Genomic DNA, 22222 nt, shown 5'->3' with positions numbered 1-22222 from the left:
GCCTCTGACACAGCTCTTCAATTTAGCTGTTATTAGGCAAAATTAGACACAGCCAGTCAATGGAGGGGCAGAATTGTGTCCTTATTATCTATATCCAGCAGTAAGCTAAATCCTGTGCTGAGTAGATGCTTACTTGTTAAACTGTCACACAACACTCATAGCTTCTCTCCTCTAATAATGTCACATGAACAACAACTAAAAAGTACAACTGCCATCAATCTATCTCCTACAAAGTAGGAAATAGATTGCCTTAGAAAGTAAAATGGCAAACAGTCACTATTTCATTCAATGGTAAAATTTACCTGTAAAAACTATTACTAACACTGGCTCCTCCCAGATTTGTGGGGTGCATGACTGACTCAACTAGCACACTATGCCCTTTATTGGGTTTCATTAATTCAATAAATACTGTATACTAGTCAGTGTTTTAGATCCTGTCTGAAAGTCATATAATACAAATAACCAAAGTTTTAAAATTAAAAAAAAAATCAAATTGACATAAAATCAAAACTGCTTTTTTAAGTTAGACCTGGTGGTGCATGCCTTTGATCCCAGCACTTGGGAGGCAGAGGCAGTCATGTGAGTTTGAAGCCAGCCTGTCCTACACAGTAAGTCCCAGGACAGCTAGAGATGCATAGTACAACCCTGTCTCAAAAAGCAGCAACAACAACAAAAAGCAACAACAACAACAAAAAAAAAGGTAAAGTATCTCTTTATATACCTTTGTCGTCTTTTAACAGGAACCAAGAATTTAGCACAATATTTAAAGATGCTCACTTTTGGGCCAAGAAGGCTGAGCAAGTAAGGCACTTGCTGCCAAACCAGACAAACTACCTAGACCCATATGGCCACCACCTAGACCCCACACAGTGGAAGAAAAGAACCAACTCCCAAAAGTTGTTCTACAACCTTTATGTGTACACTGTGGTATGTCCACCTTTCCCAAACTAATAAATGCAGTTTTGTTTTGTTTCAAGACACATTTAAAATAAATGACTACTTGGGGCTAAAGAAATGGCTCAGCAGTTAAGAGCATTTGTTGCTCTTACAGCAGACCCTAGAGTGGTTCATAACCATATAACTTCGATTCCAAGGTTTCTGACACTCCCTTCTGGTTTCTGTGGGCAGCAGGACATGTACATTCACATGTATGGTGTATATATATACATTTGGGCAAAAAGACTCATGCACATTAAAAAAATAATTTAAAATAAAAGACTACTATACACTATCCCATTTGCCTTACCAAAACCTGAGCTTATTAAACTTGATACTCTAGCTCCTATGAGGCATCTGTCTAGTGCTGTGCTAGAAAACTATATTATTTAATGTAATCTCCACTGCAGTATGAAGTGTACATCTCTATTTCTCACAGACTAGATTCTTTAATAGAAACAAAGATTTAAAGAGATTGAAATGTTCTAAATCTTTACTAACGATGTCTCAGAAAAGAGTAACTAAATTGAGTCTTCAATGTTACAAGTTTCAAAATATATTCTAAAACAATTTTACTTAGCACTATATAACAGTTTCAGGTAACTCTAAGTGTTGAGTTCAGTGAAAATGCGCATACCTATAATCTTGGGCACAAAATCCCATGTGATGGCTTGTGTCTGAGCCATAGTTCCATTTATTTCAAATAAGACTAAGCTAGGGGGCTAGAGAGATAGCTCAGTGTTTACGAGTACTGGTTGCCCTTCCAGAGGACCCAGGTTCAATTCCCAGCACCCATATGGCAGCTCATACCTGTCTGTAATTCAGTTCGAGGGAATCTGACACCCTCACACCAATGCACATAATATAAAAATTAAAAAAAAAAAAAAGACTAAGCTAGGTGCACTAGAAATGGGCTTTAAGCTGGAACAGAATACCTTACTTCTTGAGGTGAAGTTTATCAGGTAAAGAATGTAGTCCTTTCCTGAATTTAGACACTAAAAAGCATCTCTTGGACCCTGCCTTTTTGACTTAGGATTTGTTTGGGCAGCTCCCATAATTTTATAAACAAATTCGTTTGTGACAAACCCATCTGTTTTTGTTTTTATTGGTGTAGTTTTGTGGAGGTATGAGCCCACTGCTGCCTGTGTGGGATTGTGCCCAACTCTAAGGAGCATAAGTCTGTCAGGATCCAACCAGAGAAGCACAGCAGGAAGCACAAATCCACCAGGGCACAAGAAGAAAATGCACCAACACAGGAGTTAGGAAAAAGAGAGAAGCAGACAGAGAAAAAAAGACTAAGAACCAGGAAACTTGTCATTCACCTCACCTGATCATCTGTAAAGTTGATCATCCCACGCTCCAAAATAAGAAAAAGAGAAGTTCTTCCTCACCTTCGTGAAAACAAAACCAAAACCACCTGAGGATTACCTCTCTGTGGCCCCCTTACCTACCTACTTTCATGTCTTAAAGACAAAAAACAGAAATAAAGAAAAGAGCACAATTAAACGTGTACCCCATGTGTCAAGACTAAAGGTTCAGCTTAACTTAAGGTGTTCAGGTCACTCTTCACTTTAGCACCTTGCATATGTCAAAACACTGCGTGTCTGATGTACAGCCTCTAGGAAGTGGCACAGTGTGGAGCAAGGCACTATGCCCAACCTCCTTAGCACACTGAACTCTGGCTAACTCTATATTATGCAGCTGAAACTTTTTCTTTCATCTTAGTTTTAAAGGTAAATCTTAGGTGAAACAACTTACTTTGAAGAATAACTAGAGAAATTTGGCTGACTCTGAGAATGGACTGGTTTGGCAGGCTCCGGGTGCTGGCTGGCAGGAATATGTGCAGGAGGCTTGGTCTCAAAACTTCTCCGGTCAAAATAAGAGAGCTGTTTCCGGTAGTACTCTTCATCCTCTTCAGGGTCATAGTGATTTGATCGAACAATATCTTCAGGTGGCTTCACTTGAGGTTTCTGAGGCTCTGGGAGCCTAATGAGTAACAAGTAAACCAAATTGTTAGATGTGAATTTCACAAAAACAATGGAACATAAAAATCTCATATTGATTTTTTCATTTTCTGTGTGCACAAGCCAGGGTCAACCTCAGGTGTTGTTCTTCAGTAGTGGTCTACCTTTTTGTAGTTTCATCTTTTTCCCTACAGCTGTAACTATTTGGGTTTTAATGGTATAGTCAACAATCAGCACATATATTCTAAAATAACATTCATGCTGTATATGCAAATACAGGCTCCTTTTGCCTCTGAGTGCCTTAGTACAATTTAGTAAACTCAATGATTATTTGTTAAGGGGCTTCATAGCAGGTGAGAAGCATTTAAAAAGGAAAGATACTGGAGAACCTATCAATGTGCCAGTGTCAGCAAAAATGAGAGACTTTTAAGAATTGGGGATAATAGGGATTTTTAAGAACTTTAATCTAAGACCAATAAATGACTCTCATTTTAAGCAAACAGCCCAATCTGTCCAAAATCCTAGAAGGTAGAAAAGGAAACAACAAGTCATTCAACAGGTGACTTGTTCCTTCCTACTATTCAGTAAATGCAACAAATGAGTTATCCCAGTCTGTCACTTTGGGGCATAGTTTAGAGTACAAGGCCAGGCTTCTTTAACTACTCTACCCCACCCTGTATGCTATTTAACCTTAGCATCTCTGTAATACAGAAAGCAACAATGTTAGCTGTTGTGGTGTGATTAGCACAGTGACAGGGACTTTATGCATGCTTCCTAAATGAATAATTTCAGTGATTTAAACCAATTTCAGTTTGTTCTCACTCCTACAAACTAACACTTCACACTGTGAACATACTTAAAATTGAGAAAACAATACGGCTTTAAAACTCTTGTTTAAACCATATGCTTAAAAACAAACAAAAAACCCCACAACTTTCCCATAGGTTTGTTTACTAAAGCTCTGTCACAGAGGCACATGAAATCTCTGAGTCTCTCCCTGGGGTCAGGGTTCATCAAGAAAGCTGGCTGCTTAGCTTGGGGAGTAAGGTCCTCTCCTTCTTGTTCAGACTCATGATTGAGCACACCCACCTGTAGAGCGTTTTGTCATGCTCACTAAACTGACTCTGAGAAGCAGGTTTAGGGCCAGCAAGGGAAGCACTTGGAGGTTTAGATGCTACTTCTGGAGGCTGCAGGGAACAAGAAAGAGGTAGTCAGCAAGAAGGTATCATTAAAAGGCAGCAGACAGTTAAGAAACATCTGAACTCCACTACTGTATCCACAGAATCGGGCTAAGAGATAGACACACTGACTTTTTACCTTAAAGCTGGCAGTGTCATTCACATCTTTCTTGTTCTCCAAAGACGCAGATCTTTTGTTTTCAAACATCTTGACTCTAGTGAGCACAGACTGTGGTTTCATGGCTGGATCCTCCTCTTCTTCAGCTAGTGTTGGGGGTGGGGGCTGTGGTTTGGTAGCTGAGGGCAGAACTTCTGGCTTATGTTGAGAGGAAGGTAGCAGAGGAGGAACAACTGCAGCACCATGGAGAGGCTCATAGTGGCCTGTTTTGGAGGTAAATCCTTGTGACGGTACTTGCTCATAGCTCCGTGGGTATTGGTCAAAGTACTGCTTAGGCTCAGATGACTTAGGACCTGATGAAGAATAGGGCTGTGCTTCTGGCCTGTATCTGTTGTGCACCTCATATCCAGAGGTTGGCTGTTCTTCGTGTCGGAGAGTAGAGGTTCGAGGCAGCTGTTCATAGCGTGGTCTGTTGTCATATGACAGAGAAGCGGGCTCTTCAAAACGTGGGAAATAACCTCGTTCTGAAGGTTCGTCCGGATGCTGTCTGGAGTCCAGGTCTCGAGGATGCTGATTATCAAAAGAAGGCCGAGGTTGGTAGGGTTGTTTGTCATCATAATATGACCACTGGTCTTCATAGGTAGGGATTCGATCTTCATATCGTAGGCGATGGTCATAGTTTCGAGCAAACTGGTCTGCGTAGCTTGAGGAGTCATACCTGTATGCAGGCTGCTCAAGGTCTCTACTGGCTTGTTTTTCTATGTATGGAAGTTGGGGTTCATAGGCCAGATTTGGCTCTTTATCAGGCCTCTGCCCTGGGTGACCAAGAGCAGGTTGTTTTAAAATATGGTTTTGTCGCATCATTTCTTCAGGATATGGCTCCTTCCTATACACCTGCATTAAAAATTCATATTTGAGGATAAAGGCTTGTTTATAATTCTATTTTATTAGGCAATGCCAAATATTAAGTTATGATTTCAAAATGAGAAATGGTATATCCTACCATTTCTAATTGGGATAGATTAGGAGAGAGAGAGCTAGCTCAATGAAAGATCAGAATATACACTGCAGGTAGGAGTGTTTATGCTTTAGCTTGTACCATCAAAAGTAAGGAAAGATAATTATTTGTTTAGCAGAAAATTCACTGAATGACTGATTCTATTTGATTTTGACATTGAAGATAAAAAAATCACAAAGAAATCATGGATGCCATAACTTATAAAAACATAAAAATATTTTATGAGTCTCAACTATATATTAAAGAACTCTAGAAGATACTAAAATCAAAATTAAAAGTAACTACTGAAGCACAAATGTTAAAAGGCTTGGTCTCAAATAATCAATATACCATTGGAAGCCATGCAAACTACAAAACTGAAATGATTTGTCTTGTTGGAAAGCATTAGAGTGTATAAGCCCAGTTTAAAAAAAAAAGCAGAAGGAAAACTTAAAAGGGCGGGCGAAGCAGTAATAATCATGGCCGGGTTGATGGAGAGCAACGAATCAGTGCAGCACTGCAGCACAGGTACCTTGGTCGGGTCTACATGCGGCGGCAATGATGGTCCTTCATCTCTGAGCATTGTGTGAGCTGCCTCAGCACTCGGTGCTCTTAAAGAATCAGCTTGTGGTGCGTGCGAGGTGGGAGGGGCTGGAGTGGGCTCCTCCAGTCTGACATTAGTTAACTTTACATTAGGGCTAGCTGCGGAGGCTGGTGGTGCTGGGTTTGTTGCAGGCGAAAGGTAAGGGACTGGAGATGAGGCTTCTGCTTTCTGTGAAGTGTTTAAAATATTTTAAATACGGTGTTTCTGTCTATTACTAACTTCCTGCTCAATTTAAAATAACTGGTAGGTATTAAGTGTGCTTATTAACAGTGTTAACTATGACCTCATGTGCTATATTTTTGTTGAAAATTTCAATATAATGCTGTGTAAGATGAATGCAGAAAACTCAGAATAAAGCCCTTGGTACTCTCAGTCTGAAATTCAAGATTAAGTTGTAATCTGAGGAAGAAAGGTATATTCTTTATCACCGCATTCTCAAATCTCACAATGCACCTCTAACTAAAAGCGCAAATGCTTGCTGCTTACCTGTTGAGAGGCTGTCTTAAGTCCAGGGGATTCTATTCTATGAATAGATTGTGGCTGCGCTTGTGGTGAATAAGGAGGATATGTTTGGTTTTCATGATGCATTCCAGAGGAATCCTCTCTTACAGGCTCAGAGGACCGTGTAATGGCAGACTCCGGTGGAGTCCCCACCTCATCATTAAGAGTTTCATCTAGTTCTTGATCAGTGTAGGCCCCGCCTTCTGTATCTGTGTCTTCATAGTCAGAAGTGTGTCTACTGTCCGTGCTATACATTGAGTACTCACTACCTGGGGCTGACAGGTAGGACAGACGATCATCATGCAAATCAAGGTCATCACTTGTAGCACCATCCGCCTGGGTCAAATAAAAGTAAATTAAAAAATTTATTCAGTAGTCTTTAAGAGATGGCCTTTATTTTACAAGAGAGATTGAAAAGAATAGTTTTCTTTGGAGAAATCATATCTATTTCTTGAAATTTCTGATGAGGAAAGTCAAGAAGATTGTACAAGCACACATGCAGATACACATAGCATCCCCTGAGATCGGAAGGGCTTGGATGAATCAAACAGTGGCTGACCAGCTAGGACAAAGCTAGGGCACAGCCACAGAGAACAGGAAGGAACTCTGGCATGACACACAGTTAAAAACCTAGTCACTAGCTTTTCAACCAAAAGCAAGGCGAAGAAAGAGAATGCTGTTAAACCAAGCTCACACAAACAAGGGCACACTGACAAACAGTACTTGTGAGAACAACTATGAAAATAACCCCCACAGTAAGCTGAGTAAGAAATACTGTATTTATAGTTAGGAAGCAGATTTTACTTTAATTGACATGTAGCCTTAAAGCTTTTATGAGACAATAGGAAGCCACCATCTGCAGGGTGGTCATCTCGATTAAGAAGATATTTCATCTTGTTTTTCACAGAAGTAGTTGGCAATGGATGACAAAGGAAAACTCAGCTGCATTTTTCTTTTACAAGTGACTAAGACTTGAGTTAATTCCTAACAGCCTATTGTGATGAGCTTCAGAGCAGATCAGAAAGAAAATGAGAAGCACATGAGGGAAAGGGAACTACAGATTGTCACAGGACACCAGTTTGAAACCAGTACTTGGATTAAACAGAGCAGTCTCTGAAGATCTTGCCTGAGAAGTGACTGATCTAGAATCTTGAAATTATAAGGATTTCTTCCATTACAGCATGGACTTCTATGTGAGAAATGTTGAGATAAATTCTCTAGGCAGATGCACTAGAAGTAACTGTCAGGTGTGGTACAGCTCTGTGAGTTGGCTGTGCCAAGATCATGGTCTTGGGAGCCAGAGCTCCTCAACAGTGCTTTTCACATCCTCACTCTCACTGCCCTCTAACTTCTGTAAGGGCTACTGCTCAAGAGAAGTGTTCTTGCCATCTACTCTAATGTTTAACTTGCTGGGATGGATTTAAAGCTTGAGGAAGAATCACAGAATCCATCAATCTATCTAGCTTCTTGAAATACAGAAGTGAGCAAGAGCCATGGGCTATTTTGATGTAGGAAATGTTTTATCTTAATATTAAGAAAATCTCAGGATGATATTTCTTGATTTCACAGGGGAAATAAAGAGTGTGTCAGATCTTGCAAAAAAGTAACTCTGTGGCAATTAAATCAAAATGGTTAATTCAGGAAAGTTGGTGAAAATGAAAAATCTATTTTCTTCAATAATCTGTCCACTCTTATATAACATATTTGGATGGAAGGGGCAGGAAGAAAAACTAAGTCTAATTTAAGTTGAAATAACTTCTCTGATTTATAAAATGCATCAAACTAGACAATATTAAATATTGTATTTTTCCTTATATAAAAGGTTGGGATATTTATTTTAAAACCAAACCAAGTTAATTATACAAAAGTATTACGAAGAAAAACTATTGGAAATTAAGATTTCTGACTTAAACTGGCAGGCAGATATGTATAACCTTGTACATTTGGGGAATAAATTTATAGACCAATTTTAAGAATTCCATTCAAGAGTGAAGGACATCGGCATTCTACTTGGCAAGGGTACTAGGAGAACAATGGTAGCTGCAGATGATTAGCATAAAGAAGACAATCCTTCCCATCAAATGCCACGAAGTAAACTCTGGTGTGTTGCTGTGAATTGGTGTAGTGAGGTTTTCCACTTTGATTTTCCTGTCAGTGTCCAAGCTGACCTGCGAGTTATTCAGAGTGGCCTATTACCTCATCTGCACAGCCCACTTCCCAAGCTGGTGCACAGTGAGAACAATTATGATTCTGATGCTTTATGGTAGCTGGGAACAGTCATGTTACCTCTGGCTGAAACATTCAGTAGTTTTTCTTGAAGAGGTCACATGTTTCTGGATAGGGACTCACTGAGCATGCAGCATGCATGGCCATAGCACCTGCACAGTAGCCAGGCAGAGGAAGGGAAGGAGGGGCCATGCAGGGGCAAAACACGGAACTCAAACCAACAAGGCAATATAAAAACTGAAAACAAGCCAAAACCCAGAGGGACTCTCAATATTCCCTAAGAACCACATGGATCTGAAGACTTTAAAAACAAAGGTACCTTTAACAGTGTACCTTGAGGAAACAATTGCCTTTCCAAACAAATAAACAGATCTTTCCCATCAAAGACTGCTATACACCAGGCTAACAACAGAAAGCAGCTAATTTATCTAGTCATTGGGTTATGTAAAACCAAAATTCAAAGCCAGAAAAAGATCATTAGTTTGTTTATTGTTTTCTAGTTGTTTGTAAGGATGTTAAAGGTGCTATTGGAGGGAGGTGGAGGGAATTTCTATGGTTAAATGTGAGGGGGCACAGTGTTTACTTTCAATATTTCCAGTTTTAGTGGGCTGGTGGTGCCCGCAACACTCCTGATAGCCACCGGGGGCAGTGTTTTCCACACATTTCCTGTCTTTACAGAACCCTCACCCCTTACTCAGGCCATAAATCCCTTCCCCTTCAGGAGAGGAATTTGAACTGAAGCCAAGTTCAAAGCTGTCTCTCCCTGGTCAGTCAGGGAGAGAGTCAAATTGTTTTTAGTGTAATTTGAGAATTCTTTAACAGAGGATCCCACTAGATTAGTAATTTGGTTGAGTAGGAAATAGAACAAGCTTTCAGCTTTGTAATTGCTACATACAAATGATAAAAAGCACTATAAAGGCTAGCTTTTCCAAAATGACTAAATCTTTATCTAATAAGAAAAGAATGGTCACTCAGAGGCATATATATTTGCTGTATAGTTTAGCGAGTGTAAAAAGTACTAGGAAGCTCCATACCTTCCCCTCAGAGACCCACACCAGCTGGTTCTGTTGCTGTTGAATGGCTTCTTTCAGGGCACCGTACCAACCATCATTCATTGAATTTAAGTTAATTGTAGCTGAAAATGAACAATATAGTTTTATGTTTAGAACATCGCCACAAGTCAGGAGAAATCATCCAACCCTGTTACCATCAGTCTAGGGAATACAACTATTTCAAATTTCCATGTAGGCATTCATTATACTCTTTTCCTTTCAACCAAACATTTTTAGCTTTTAAATCAACAGTAGGCTCTCTAAGCAGAGATCATAAAAGCTTCAGCATTTGAACAACTAACTTTTTACTTTTACATAACTGGATATACTCACTTGTAAAAAGATGGTGATTATTTTTACGAAGTTTATGAGATCGTTCATATAGTTTCCTGGCACTTTTCCGAGACTCTGGACATAACCTCATCCTCATCATCTTCACGCCTTGCTTAGAATCAGGGTTAAGGAACACGACAATTGGATACCACTGGGCATAATTAAGACGATCGACTGCATTTGGTGTTACATCTAATAACGCATGTTTGTCCTAGAGACAGGAAGGAAAACACATACAAAGATACAAAACACCATTAAAAATCACTCTCTTCTGTAAAAGCCTCAGGCTCTGCTATACTTCAGTATTAGTCAAACGTTGCAATTGCTATGTCTCAGGAGCACACATTAAAAAATTGTAATCAGAAGTTAATTCAGTAACTTCCAGCACAATTAAAAAAGAACTTTTCATCAACTATTTTTAAGACTCAGCCCTAATACTTGTAAGCTAACAACTATTACCTGCTCTCAGTCTGTGAAAGTCAGAACAGCAACTCAATGTTCCTGGCACTCTGAATTGCACTGCTATATCGGACTGCCAATCACATCCAAACATCACCATTTTATAGCAATGAAGGCTCTTCTGGTAAACTTCAGAACTATCCTCTTCAAAGTATTATTAATGCTTTCTACAGTAAGGGCCTAATTTTCTTAGGCTACACCAGTAATGATGTTTGGAAAATTCCCCATTGTTACATATTAAATCTCCTCTCAAAAACATAGGGTTCACTATTTATAAAGAATAGATCAACTTGTGATAACTTACTTGATCTATGATTTGCTTTATTGTATGGAGACGAATAATGCCAGAGCTACGATGGTCAGTTCCAGCATCTCGTGGTTCACTTTCTATTCATGAAGACAGGACAAAAACAAAACATCGTATTTCCATTAGTCAGATCAATGTGGTATTGAGTACTACAGACATGCTGGAATAACACTTGGCTTCGGACTGTGCTGTACACTGTTGCATGTCTATCAGTATGAATTCTATCCACTAGAGGTCAGTAGCAAGTCATCAGGGAAAAATCCCTATTAATCCATTGTAAAAAGCAAAACTGTTTCCATCACAAAGGTGGAAACTGCTAAGAGAGGTAGCATGTACTCCCTGACCTCTGGCCCCAGAAGACCCACCTATACTAGGTCAGACAATATGTTTCCCAACAGAACCAGGATTAATAAAAGGCAGGTAAGGCACTTTCTTTGGGAGTAAAACTAAGGAAGCACCCCAAGAACTTCAGTAATCCAGGTAAGTATTTTGATGTGGTACTTAAAAAAAGTCACAGTTATTTAAAAAAAAAGGATAACACATCAAAATCATAAGCCAAACAATGAATAAGTAGAACATGAATAAAAAGTTATTTTAGCTATCAATGTGTGAGGAAAAATTATCAAATATGATAAGTATCTTACCTAACATGAGATGAAGATTTTAAAAATGGCACTGATGACTTTGCTTTTACAGCCAGGAAAGTAAAATTACAATAAATTCTTATTTTTTACAGACAAAATATGTTTGTTTTTGTTTTTTTTAAATCTGAGTTTTAAAATGCTTACTTTTTCTTCAGTGTTCCTTCAACCAAAGAAACAGGTCCTAAAAATTCCTGGGCTTATGGGTTTTAGGATGCCCCCTCCCCTTTTGAATGAGGCTTAGTTTCACACCATCATCTGCAGTGACACAAAAATTATGGTCTCATTTGTGTGTCACACTGACATGGGGAAGCTACTGCACAGAACCAGTTAGACCCAATGGGCTGAACTGAACAACAATGCTGCAGCAAATGGCCTGGGGACTTCTAGTCTGACACCTTCCTTACAGTAACAGAGCCATAGGCAATGAGGACATGAGGAGCTGGAGATGAAGCTGTAAGACAGCCTAGGTGCCATCCTGGCAGCCTTCTCTTCTCTACTACCTCATAAAATGTCTAATGCAGCAGGGGACCAATTTCCAGACCACCACTACAGAAGTGCTCTGCTTGACTTCACTATAGAGGACAGCAATGGTTGTGACTCTGGCCACAAAAGGAAGCATGAAGTAAAAGGAAGCTGGTGTCTCAGATCAGAAAAAGCAGAGGTCTAAAAGGACCACAGACTCCAAGGAACAAGTAATGTCCGAGAACATGACTATCAGAAGACAGACGTCACAGGAGGACAGAGCAACACAAAACCTAACAGACATGGAGGGAGAGCAATCAGCTATGACTTTCAGTAAAGAAAATGCTTCTAGCCCTTAACTCAAAGAGTATCTCTAACTAGGCTATCTGAACTCTCATGTGTGTCTGTGATGTCATCTGAGTGGATCCATATACTAGCCCCTAAAGCTAATTTCTGCAAACCTTCACACTTGCTTTCCCTCAATGTAAAACCCATAAACTTGGTTCTTCAGATGAAATAATTTCTGCTATACAATAACCAAAAGATTTCTGAAAAAAAGTCAGGAAAATATTTTTTTAATCTCCTCAAATTTTATTATCATTTGTCTGATTTTTAAGAAATAAGTATCTTCATTAAATTAAATCTTCATCAAAGCCCATTAAAATACAAAAAAGGGTAAAGTATTAACCCTCTAATATTGTAAACTTCAAAGTGTTACTGGGTCTCCTAACAAAAGACTGTGGGCACAATCCTCTGGAAAGCAGTTATTGTGGGTACATCAACAGACACAATGTTCCTATCCTATGGTTTCTTCCTAGAGAAAACCATCATAAGTATGGAGAAGTCTGAGTCTACCAATGGTCAGTGCTGAGCCTGAGTCTACAGATGGTCAGTGCTGAGCCTGAGTCTACAGATGGTCAGTGCTGAGCCTGAGTCTACTCACTTGCAATCTGATAAATATCCGGTTCTTCTCTTGCCAACTTTTCTCTGGCAACATCAGCTATTGGTCCAAAGATGGTTACAGGTCTCAGGAATCCAGCTGGAGAGAAATTAGGGAAAAAAAATTAAAAGACGATGACACAGTTTATAATGTCTGTTTTCTCAAACATACTGCCATGAAAAGATAGACACCATGGTATAGGAATAAACTACCTTCTCTAAGAACAACCCTTTCATAAGCTGGGAACTTGGTTTGAACTGGCTGAGCTGACAAGTCCTCTCTGCTTTTTCGAAGATTTCTCTTAGAGCTGCGAAGTCCTCGAAATCTCCAGAAGTCAGCTCGGTCTCCACCTGCTGTCTTTGGAAGTGTGTACTGTACACTGGCTAATTGCTCAGCTCTAATGAAGAAAAAGAAAATAAACAGGAGTATTTAAAAGGCAACAAGAAAAAAAAAATCCACCATGAAATAGAATATCAAAACTCCACATGCAGTTTACATTAACAGTTATAATAAAATAGTTTGTATAAACTGGTTAAGTCAGCTATGACTATAGTGAGTGAACACAATGAAAACTACTAATCTGTATCCTCCAAATTCCTCATCGACACGGAAACCATCTATCATCACTTATTTAATTCACAGTATAAGGAGTTTCCAAGTGTTCATACCTGTTCTTATTGGGGATGATGCCTCGTTCTACCTCCTTATGATTTTTGCCAATTCGAATGGCAAGCCAAGAGCCCAGCTTTCCATTGTACAAGGTATCCACGACACGGAACACCTCTCCTTTGTTAAAACTAAGTCCATAGGGAGACTCCTTTTCATATTCAAAATGGGTTCTAATATAGAATGAATCTCCTACATCTGATTCTACAATGCGACGATAAACTAAGGAATCAAAAGAAACACATTAATCAATACTTACTGGGATAAATAAATTAATTTTCAAATGAGACATTATGTGAAGATGTTCCTGCTAATGCCCACATCAACATACAGTAACCAGTCAATGCTCAATTTTGTGTCTGGAATTATTTCATCTCATTGTTCTTTAACATTATCTGATAAAATAGTACCTCCTTTCTGTACAAGATGAAATGATGCAGAAAAAGATGAATTTGTTCCATTTCTGCTTCCTGTTATAGCAGGTGGATCTCTGTGAGTTCGAGGCCAGCCTGGTCTCCAGAGCGAGTGCCAGGATAGGCTCCAAAGCTACACAGAGAAACCCTGTCTCGAAAAACAAAAACAAAAAAACAAAAACAAAAAAGACATATTCTGAAACATGGAACGAAAAACAGGAGTATTTGGCCCAAAATGTCAATAGTGCCAAAGCTAAGAAGAAGAAAACAAAACACAAAAAGAACCAATTTTCAGTAAAGATGTTGGAAAGAAAAATCACATATTCTTTAAAATGACACTAACCTTTCTGTATATTGCTTAGAAAACACCAGTACAAACTTTAGATGCTATCTACATACATGTTTATGTAATTCCAATAGCTAATAAGACATATATTTTTCTATGGCTTAAGGATAGACTGGCATTTAACTTAAATCATAATGCCATAAACGCTTGTCCTATTTCTTTTGCTCTGTTAATAAGCACAGCATAAGACTGTAGAACCTTAAATAAAATTAACTGAGATTAACCAACTCAGTCATTACTAGGAATGATTTATTTTGAACTACTTTTTTTGAGACAGGGTTTCTTTGTTTAGCACTGGCTGTCCCTAAATTCATGTGATCCGCCTGCCTCTGCCTCCTGAGTGCTGGGATTAAAGGTGTGTGCCACCACCACCTGGCACTGAACTACATTTTTAATGGCTTGTCTTGTTTGTTTTGAAACAAAATCTCAGCATGTAGCCTTGGCTGTCCTGGAACTCACTACGGAGATCATGCTAACCTTAAGTCACAAATATCCACCTACCTCTGATGATAAAATACTGAGATACAATGCCTAAGTCATCATGCCGGGCTGAACTTCTTTTTTGAAGGAATTCGTCATGCCTGGCTTTGAACGAGTGATCCTCTTGTGCCAGGCTCCTGAGCGCTGGGATTATAGGTGTGCCACCACACTTGGCCCTTCCTTACACTGAACAACTGAACCAACCCCGCTGAAAGGCCCCCAATTCCTATAGGTCAATCCCCTCCATTTCAGACACTGTCTCACCATCCTTCTTCTTCTGCGCCAATATGGTCACTTCTTCACCTTTAGGGAGGTCGAGGAGGAAAAGGACGGCCTCTTCTCTTATGATATTTGTGAAATCTACATTGTTCACCTATTAAAAAAAAATTTATAAATTTGTGCTAGCTGCTTTTAGAAATATAAATGTATTTATTTGCTCCTAGTCTATTTAACTTGACAATACTATGTATTTAATAGGGAAGATTTTTTTTTTATTTTAGAGAATATTAATATTCTCTAATTTAAAATAAGCAGAAACAAAGTAAAACAGGTGAGTAAAAATGTAAATTCAGAGTAGTTATAACTGACATTAATGATAATCTGTTAAAAATCTAACTATTTCAAACCCAAAATGACAATGTATATTTACCACTGTGAAAATTCTAGGTTTAAAATTCTATATTCATTCTACATAGGTACCATACAGGTTAACTTTTTTTTACTAATTGCTAAAAAGGAAATGATACACACAAAAAAACAACCAGTAAGACAGTATATGCATTATGGTGTCCCTGTAGCAGCAACTTTGTAATGGAGGCTATGTGTCTCAAGTCAATGTCTACTTATATTAGTAAATCCTTAAGTTCCAAAGAGAAGTTGAAAAGACATCTATTCAATTTTCACCAGTAACTGTGTAGGGTTACAAACAGGCAGGAGTTTTATCCACTACCTTTTGGAACTTTTTTTCTCCACTAATAGCAACAATAACAAAAAGGCCAAAGGCAAAAAAACCAAAATGCACTACTTACTTTCATGTAAAACCCAAAGTGAGCTATTAAGAAGCTACTCTTAGGTGATATATTTATTCCGATTACCTCAAAGCAGGATCACGAGGTAGTAAGAAAATAAGCACTGGAATTTCAAATATAGTCAGCTATATTATCACCATGCTGACACAAATGCATGGAGAAGAAGGGATATGTTATCAGGAGGAACCTAATGCCTGTTAGAGGGGACCGCTAAGTCAGAGACAATGTCATGACTCTCTGACATGCTTAAGTTTGAAGGGAAAAGAGGTCTAGATGAACGCAGCCACAGGATGGGCCACAAGCTTGGGAAATTGCACCTGGTGAGAAGATTCTGGGTGTGGGCTGCTCCCTTGAGATGAAGACTAACCATGGAGGTGCATGGAACACTGAATTACAAATTACAGAAGACAAAGCAGCAGGAGCATCGGTCAAGTGACAGAATCTCAGGGAGAAAGTTTTTGAGGGTTGACAGGCAAATGCTAAGAAGTGATTTTAAAAAAAAAATTGAGGCAAAGTTGATGCTGTTCAGTGATGGCCATGAAAACACGGATTCTATTGTAGCTAGCCAGACTACAGGGCCACAGTGATTTAAAAAAATAAAAGTAAAATAAAAAGGGCAAGGAAGGAACTCAACCATTCCTTGAACCAGTCAACAGAAAGAGGGAGAAATAGACACTGAAGAACCAGAGAGAACCTGAGGGGAGGGAAAGAGAAAAGGTGGACAAAGCTGCAGGACTATAGGGCAGATGGGAGACTCAATTCAGCACAGGGAGGAGGAAGGCTAAAAGCAGAGAGAGACGAGAATGGAGGCACCAAAAAGAGGAGATAGGGAAACAGTAAATGTACAACCCACACTGGATAGACTAGTGCTGTGATTTAAAAACTGGGACAGAGTTTACCAACCAGATCAAATATCTATACAAACATCTGGATACTCTAAAAAGAGAAGTGAGAGATGGATGAAGACACTGTCATCGCTAGGCAACACAGCCATGGAAGGGAAAGGGAAGGAAGAGGAGAGATTACATCTAGACCAAGCTCTCCTGGCTTTTGCCAATGATCTCCTTCCATTTGGTGTTTGAAGGCTAAAAACCAGGCCATTTACAGATTTGCCTGACAGAAATCCCATCCTCCTGAGTATGAGCCATGATCTGAAATAAGGAAGGTCCAAGAGGCCAGGACTACAATAAAGACTTCTCATTCCCATGGGAAAACAATACCCAAAATTGCTGGCTCACAAGTTGTGGTCTCCAGCAGTCTTACCAGTCCAAAAGTTGAACTGAACTTTTAAAAGACTATTTGGTAGATAGTAGGGGGATCTAAAACTTGGTTTCCTTATAGGTTCTATGAATACCAATGACTTCATTAGAACATCACTAACAACATAATGAAGCAGCAAACAAGAGCAAAGGCAGAATGGCAAGTGACCGGTCTAACACAAGCTAGAACTAATCAGTTCTTACTGTGAAACTTAGGTGGTTCAAGAGACTGTACATAAATTATAATCTAATCACAATAGTTGGTCTGTTATGCCTGGCATCTGATGATCTAAGACTTTCGAATCCACATAAGATGATATACTGACATACCCTGAGAATTTGATCACCTTCCTCTAAGCCTTCTTTGGCTGCAGGGCTATCTTCTAGAACGCCAGCTACAAATATTCCGACATCATTTCCACCAGCTAGTCGCAAACCCACACTATCTCCTTTTCTGAATTTTACCAGTTTCATGCTGGGCCTGTTAAAACAGATATTTCATTTCAAACAGTTAAAGTCACAGTAGGCTGCTACAGCAACAACTACATTCAGAATGGAATAAAGGACCGTCATTTCTCAAGCCTCCTACATAGAGATAGCACTCATTTATTGCATAAAACCTAGTATTAGATCCAAAACCAGATTTAATAGACCTTCTAATTTCTTACTAGAAAGTAGCTTTTGAAATATTTAAATGGTGGAGAAATAACACTTTTTATGACTGCTTTACAATTTTCCTTATAAACAATGTTTCCCCTATTCTTGAGAAGATATATCCGGCAAATTCCCAATAGCTAAAAAAACAAAAAGAAAACAAAAAACTACTTTTCTACACCAATCCTACTAGATAAAGTTTCATTTGATATAAGTAAAAGAATCTGCTGCATAAAATTCAGTAATTTTCTTACTATGAGAAATGTACAATCTGTTCTAATCTCTACAACCAATAGACACAGGTTTTCATTTAACCACTGGTGGTCTCTTTGCGGTTCCCTTAATCTGCAGCCCTTTTTGGGTCTGAAATAAGAACATTACATTATTTAGCATTTCTTAATTAGCCCAACACCCATCTCTGTCCCTCATTTCCCTAGGAAGAAATGAAGGAACAGATGTGTGCAGTCCCTCTATTACACAAGAAGGGAGCAAACACTTAAGCACAACTTAAAGGACAGCATAGCAGCAAAGAAAGATACTAGGGGAAGGGGCTGCACTGCTGTGTAAGTTCCCGTTGTCACCTTTACATTCCTCAACAATTATCTCACTATTTTGAATAGAAAGTAAAGGTCTCTTTCCTCTTAACTTATTAATCAATTACCAAATTATTAAAATCTAAAATAAACTATAGTCAAATACATGAATAAATGAATTAAGGGAGAATCCTGGTCCTTTTGAACTGACTGGTTAGTTGCAATGCGTTTATAATTTATAAAATATTCACCACTGATCTGATCTGGTTTTCTTTCTTCCTTATAAAAAAAAAAAAAAAAAAAAGCCTCATTATGTAGCCCTGGCCTCTACCTGCCTGTGCCTCCCTAGTGCTGGGATTAAAGGCATGTGCCACTATGCCCAGCAATCTGGGGGGGGGGGGTTGTTTTGTTTTTTAACTTGGAACGATCCAGCTAGACATAAAAGTCAAAAGGTCACAGGTTGGACAGGTCACACTTAGTCAGGACTCCTAGCACCCTTGACCCATCCTGAAAGTATTTACCAGCTATGTTGGTAGATGATCTGAGTCCTTTGGTTGTGTTGATGTTCTGCTTTCTAACCAAGTCAAAAATATCTCATGGATTCCTTGCCCAAAATAATGAGTACACAGTTAGACCTTTAAAATATTTTCTTGAAAACTCCGAGGTCTTTGGAAATCCTCCTCTAATTCTGACTAGTTGAGAATGTCTCATAAAGTAGATGTGGCTAAGTGGTTCTGTACTCATATAAAGTCTAGCTTCTGAAAAGCAATGCTGGATGACAGCTTCAGGAAAATGACAAGTTTTATACTCTGTCATTTCTACATTTTATCAGCTATGTGCAGTGACATACTCTTTTCCTTCAAATCCACTAACTATATCTGCATGAAAGACTGTCATAGCTCAGCTAATACTACTGTGGACATCCTAGAGTCCTCTTCAGTGTCCCTCTTCAGAGCTTTCCAGAAAAGCAGTTCTTTGGTATCCTCTACAATTTCAAGCAATCCCAAGAATGAGCAAAGAGAACTAGGCCTATCCATTCTGTGTGTTTCAATCATTTATTACTAACACTAAAATTCTACTATTTTAAATTTGTACCATATTCACCAACTTCTGAAGCTATCTGCCTCTGCCTAGGTACTGAGGGAACAACCCATACACTGTTTTTTGTACAGAAAATACCGAGGTTGCTGAGAGTTCTTGGACTACTGCACCTTAGTAGATGTGCTTATTTTTAAGTATACACATATCACGTCCTTTTTATGATAGAAGGAACAAATTTAAAGACCATGAAGACTTAAATTTTACTCACAAAATTTATATAAAGTCTATCTATACAGTAATAAATAAATGATATGGACTCTTAAACTAATTCTGGAACAGCTTTTTCAACCAGAAATTATTTTCCTCCAGGCAGAAGATTGAGATTTTCTTGGAGATTATTCTGAAGATGTGCTATTGGTACTGTGGCCAGGGACCCTGTGCATAAACATGTCATACCACAGGAGGTCCATAATAAGCAGACATCAGCCCAAAATGTCAGTGCTGACCAACAAGTATTTATCTTTTAAGAGTGCTAGGGCACAGAAAGCTTGTGGACATTCTGTTATCTTAGTAGAAAACAATCATTACTCTTTAATTACTGACCTAAGAATTAGGTAAGAAAACGTGGCATTTAAAAAAAAAAAAAAAGTTGCTTTGTTGTTGGCCACAGTACTACAAGCACTACATAGTGCTATAGGAACATGACTTTCAATTCTCATGCTGAGAAATGTCTAATAAACACAAAAAACAGTGTGGCTTGAAATTTGGATTACCGAAGGATCCCATCTTCATGAGTTGAATTAGGCAGAACACCATCAGAAGGGCTGACAGGTAAATCCACATCTGGTTGTCCAACTTGGGCATACACGGGCTTTGGTTCTAAGAGAAAGAAATTTGAAATTGTGCAGAACTTAATAAGACCCACGAGATATGGGCAGGAATAAGAGTAACAGAAAATAATTACCAAAGCGTCCATATATTTCTCTGGACCACCATTCTTAATTATGCAAAAACTTTTCTAATAACCACATTCCTGCCGCTAGTCAACTAGAATAAGACAGACACAAGAGAAGCAAGCAGTTCTTCTAATAGTTGAAATAACTTTGTTTTAAATTTTTGAAGGCAATCTAATATACCCCCCACCCCCGTGCCATCCCTGCAGTAATGTATGATGACCCATAGTGACAGCTTAGCAAGCACTCGGTCATCCCTCAGCTCTGTTTATCTTTAATGAGTAGTGTTGGAAAACATCCTTACTCACTGCAAGCAGCGGTTACACATGAATAATTTATATTTAGAAAATAAAAACATTCATGAAGGTTATTATCTATACTAATTCTTACCCTAATAAGATGTTGAAAGGTATATGCAGAAATATTCACAGTGGTAACAGCAATTACATCTTTCTTTTTTTTTCTTTTTAATTAATTTTTATTTAAATTAAAAAACAATCTTATTTTACACACCAATACCAGTTCCCCTCCCTCCTGTTCTCCCACTTCCCCCCATCTCCCCATCCCCCCCCATTCACTCTTCAGAGAGGATGAGGCCTCCCATGGGGATCATCAAAGTCTGTCACATCATTTGGAGCAGGACTAAGGCCCTCCCACCTGTATGTAGGCTGAGAGAGTATCCCTCCATAGGGAATGGGCTCCAAAAAATCAGTTCAAGCACTAGGGATAGTGCCATTCATTGCCAGTCGTCCCATGTTCAGGGGCCTGGTTTGGTCTTATGCAGGTTCCCCAGCTGTCAGTCTGGAGTCCTTGTACTCCTACTTGCTCAGGTCAGCTGTTTCTGTGGGTTTCCCCAGCCTGATCTTGCCCCCTTTGCTCATCTCTCCTCCCCCTCTACAACTGGATTCCCAGACACAGAAAGACAAACATGGTATGTACTCACTCATAAGTGGATATCAGACATAGAGCAAAGGATTACCAGCCTACAATACACAACCCCAGAAGCTAGAAAACAAGGAGGACCCCAAGAGAGACATACATGGACCCCCCAAGAAGGGAAAGGGACAAGATCTCCTGAGTAAATTGGGAGCATGGGGGGAGGAGGATGGGAGGTAGCAGTGAGAGGAGGCGAGAAGGGGAGGGGGAAGAGAACATGAGGGAACAGGAAGGTGGAGTTGGAGGAAGGACAGATAAGGACAAGGAAAGAGATACCTCAATAGAGGGAGTCGTTATGGGTTTTATGAGAAATCTGGCACTAGGGAAATCTCCAGGAATCCACAAGGATGCCCCCAACTAAGAATCTAAGCAATAGTGGAGAGGCCACCTTAAATGTCACCATAGAGTCTTCATCCAGTAGCTAATGGAAGCAGAAACAGAGATTCACAGCTAAGCACTGAACAACTGCATCTTTCAAATGCTGACAGTTGCTGTTGTCTGATCACAAAGGCATTTTTTGTGGCCACACTTACCTGGAAGAGTGGGTGTTTGCTTCTCATTTTTTTCAACTGTAATTTCTTCCATTACTTTGGGTGCATGGTCATCTACATGTTTTACAGGAGTTGAGACAGCTCCGGGTTTAGAAATTCTCTCTTCCTCTCTGCTCCGGAGACTAATTAATACAATAAGAACATGAGGAGAAATGGATTTGAAAAACACTTTGTGAGAACTGAAGAGACAAAACAACTTCAAAACCAAAGGAAAGGGATGTGTTCAGTTACCAAAATTAATAATTAAAATTAGGATGGGGCGGGCAGGCAACGTGACTGACTTGGTGGGTGAAGACACTTGCCACCAAACTTGACAACCTGAGTTTTATCACTAGACCCACATGGCAGAAAGAGAACCAACAACTATAAGTTGTGTGCTATGGCACATACAGACACACAGACATGCACACATGCATGAATTAACACTAAATGTAAGCTCTGAGCCATGTTTGTTTACCACATTCCTCACTGGCCAGAAGCAAATCAGGCTTCAAAGAGCTAGCAAAGCATTCCATTCTTCCTCAGAAGGGTACAGATAGCATGTGTGTATGTGTGTGTGTGTGTTTTTTAAACTGTTTTACTTGTGTGTATGTGTGTGAGTGCATATGCACATCATATGTAGATTGTCACCAATACCATGG

At 39.2% G+C, this 22222-nt stretch overlaps 1 protein-coding gene across 6 annotated transcripts in view; it reads right to left on the bottom strand.

Annotated features, from left to right (window-relative positions):
• Positions 1-22222, bottom strand: part of Tjp1 (tight junction protein 1) — a 75937-nt gene that overhangs the window by 12184 nt on the left and 41531 nt on the right. For 4 of the 6 annotated variants that reach the window (XM_027408086.2, XM_035442467.1, XM_035442468.1 and 1 more), the window contains exons 9-23: positions 21564-21703; positions 19915-20020; positions 17244-17394; positions 14891-14999; positions 13390-13609; positions 12934-13118; positions 12725-12820; positions 10673-10755; positions 9910-10120; positions 9559-9659; positions 6284-6634; positions 5726-5965; positions 4218-5090; positions 3990-4087; positions 2695-2922 (exon numbers count right to left, since the gene is read on the bottom strand). In XM_027408086.2, coding sequence (XP_027263887.1) covers positions 2695-2922; positions 3990-4087; positions 4218-5090; positions 5726-5965; positions 6284-6634; positions 9559-9659; positions 9910-10120; positions 10673-10755; positions 12725-12820; positions 12934-13118; positions 13390-13609; positions 14891-14999; positions 17244-17394; positions 19915-20020; positions 21564-21703 — 3192 coding nt within the window. The remainder of the gene's footprint in view (positions 1-2694; positions 2923-3989; positions 4088-4217; positions 5091-5725; positions 5966-6283; positions 6635-9558; positions 9660-9909; positions 10121-10672; positions 10756-12724; positions 12821-12933; positions 13119-13389; positions 13610-14890; positions 15000-17243; positions 17395-19914; positions 20021-21563; positions 21704-22222) is intronic. The other 2 variants (XM_035442469.1, XM_035442470.1) reach the window with 1 other exon arrangement.

This window comes from Cricetulus griseus, chromosome 3 (genome assembly GCF_003668045.3).
Source record: "Cricetulus griseus strain 17A/GY chromosome 3, alternate assembly CriGri-PICRH-1.0, whole genome shotgun sequence".
Taxonomy (NCBI): domain Eukaryota; kingdom Metazoa; phylum Chordata; class Mammalia; order Rodentia; family Cricetidae; genus Cricetulus; species Cricetulus griseus.
The sequence above is the reverse complement of the archived record's forward strand: the minus strand, read 5'-3'. Positions and strand labels throughout refer to the sequence as shown.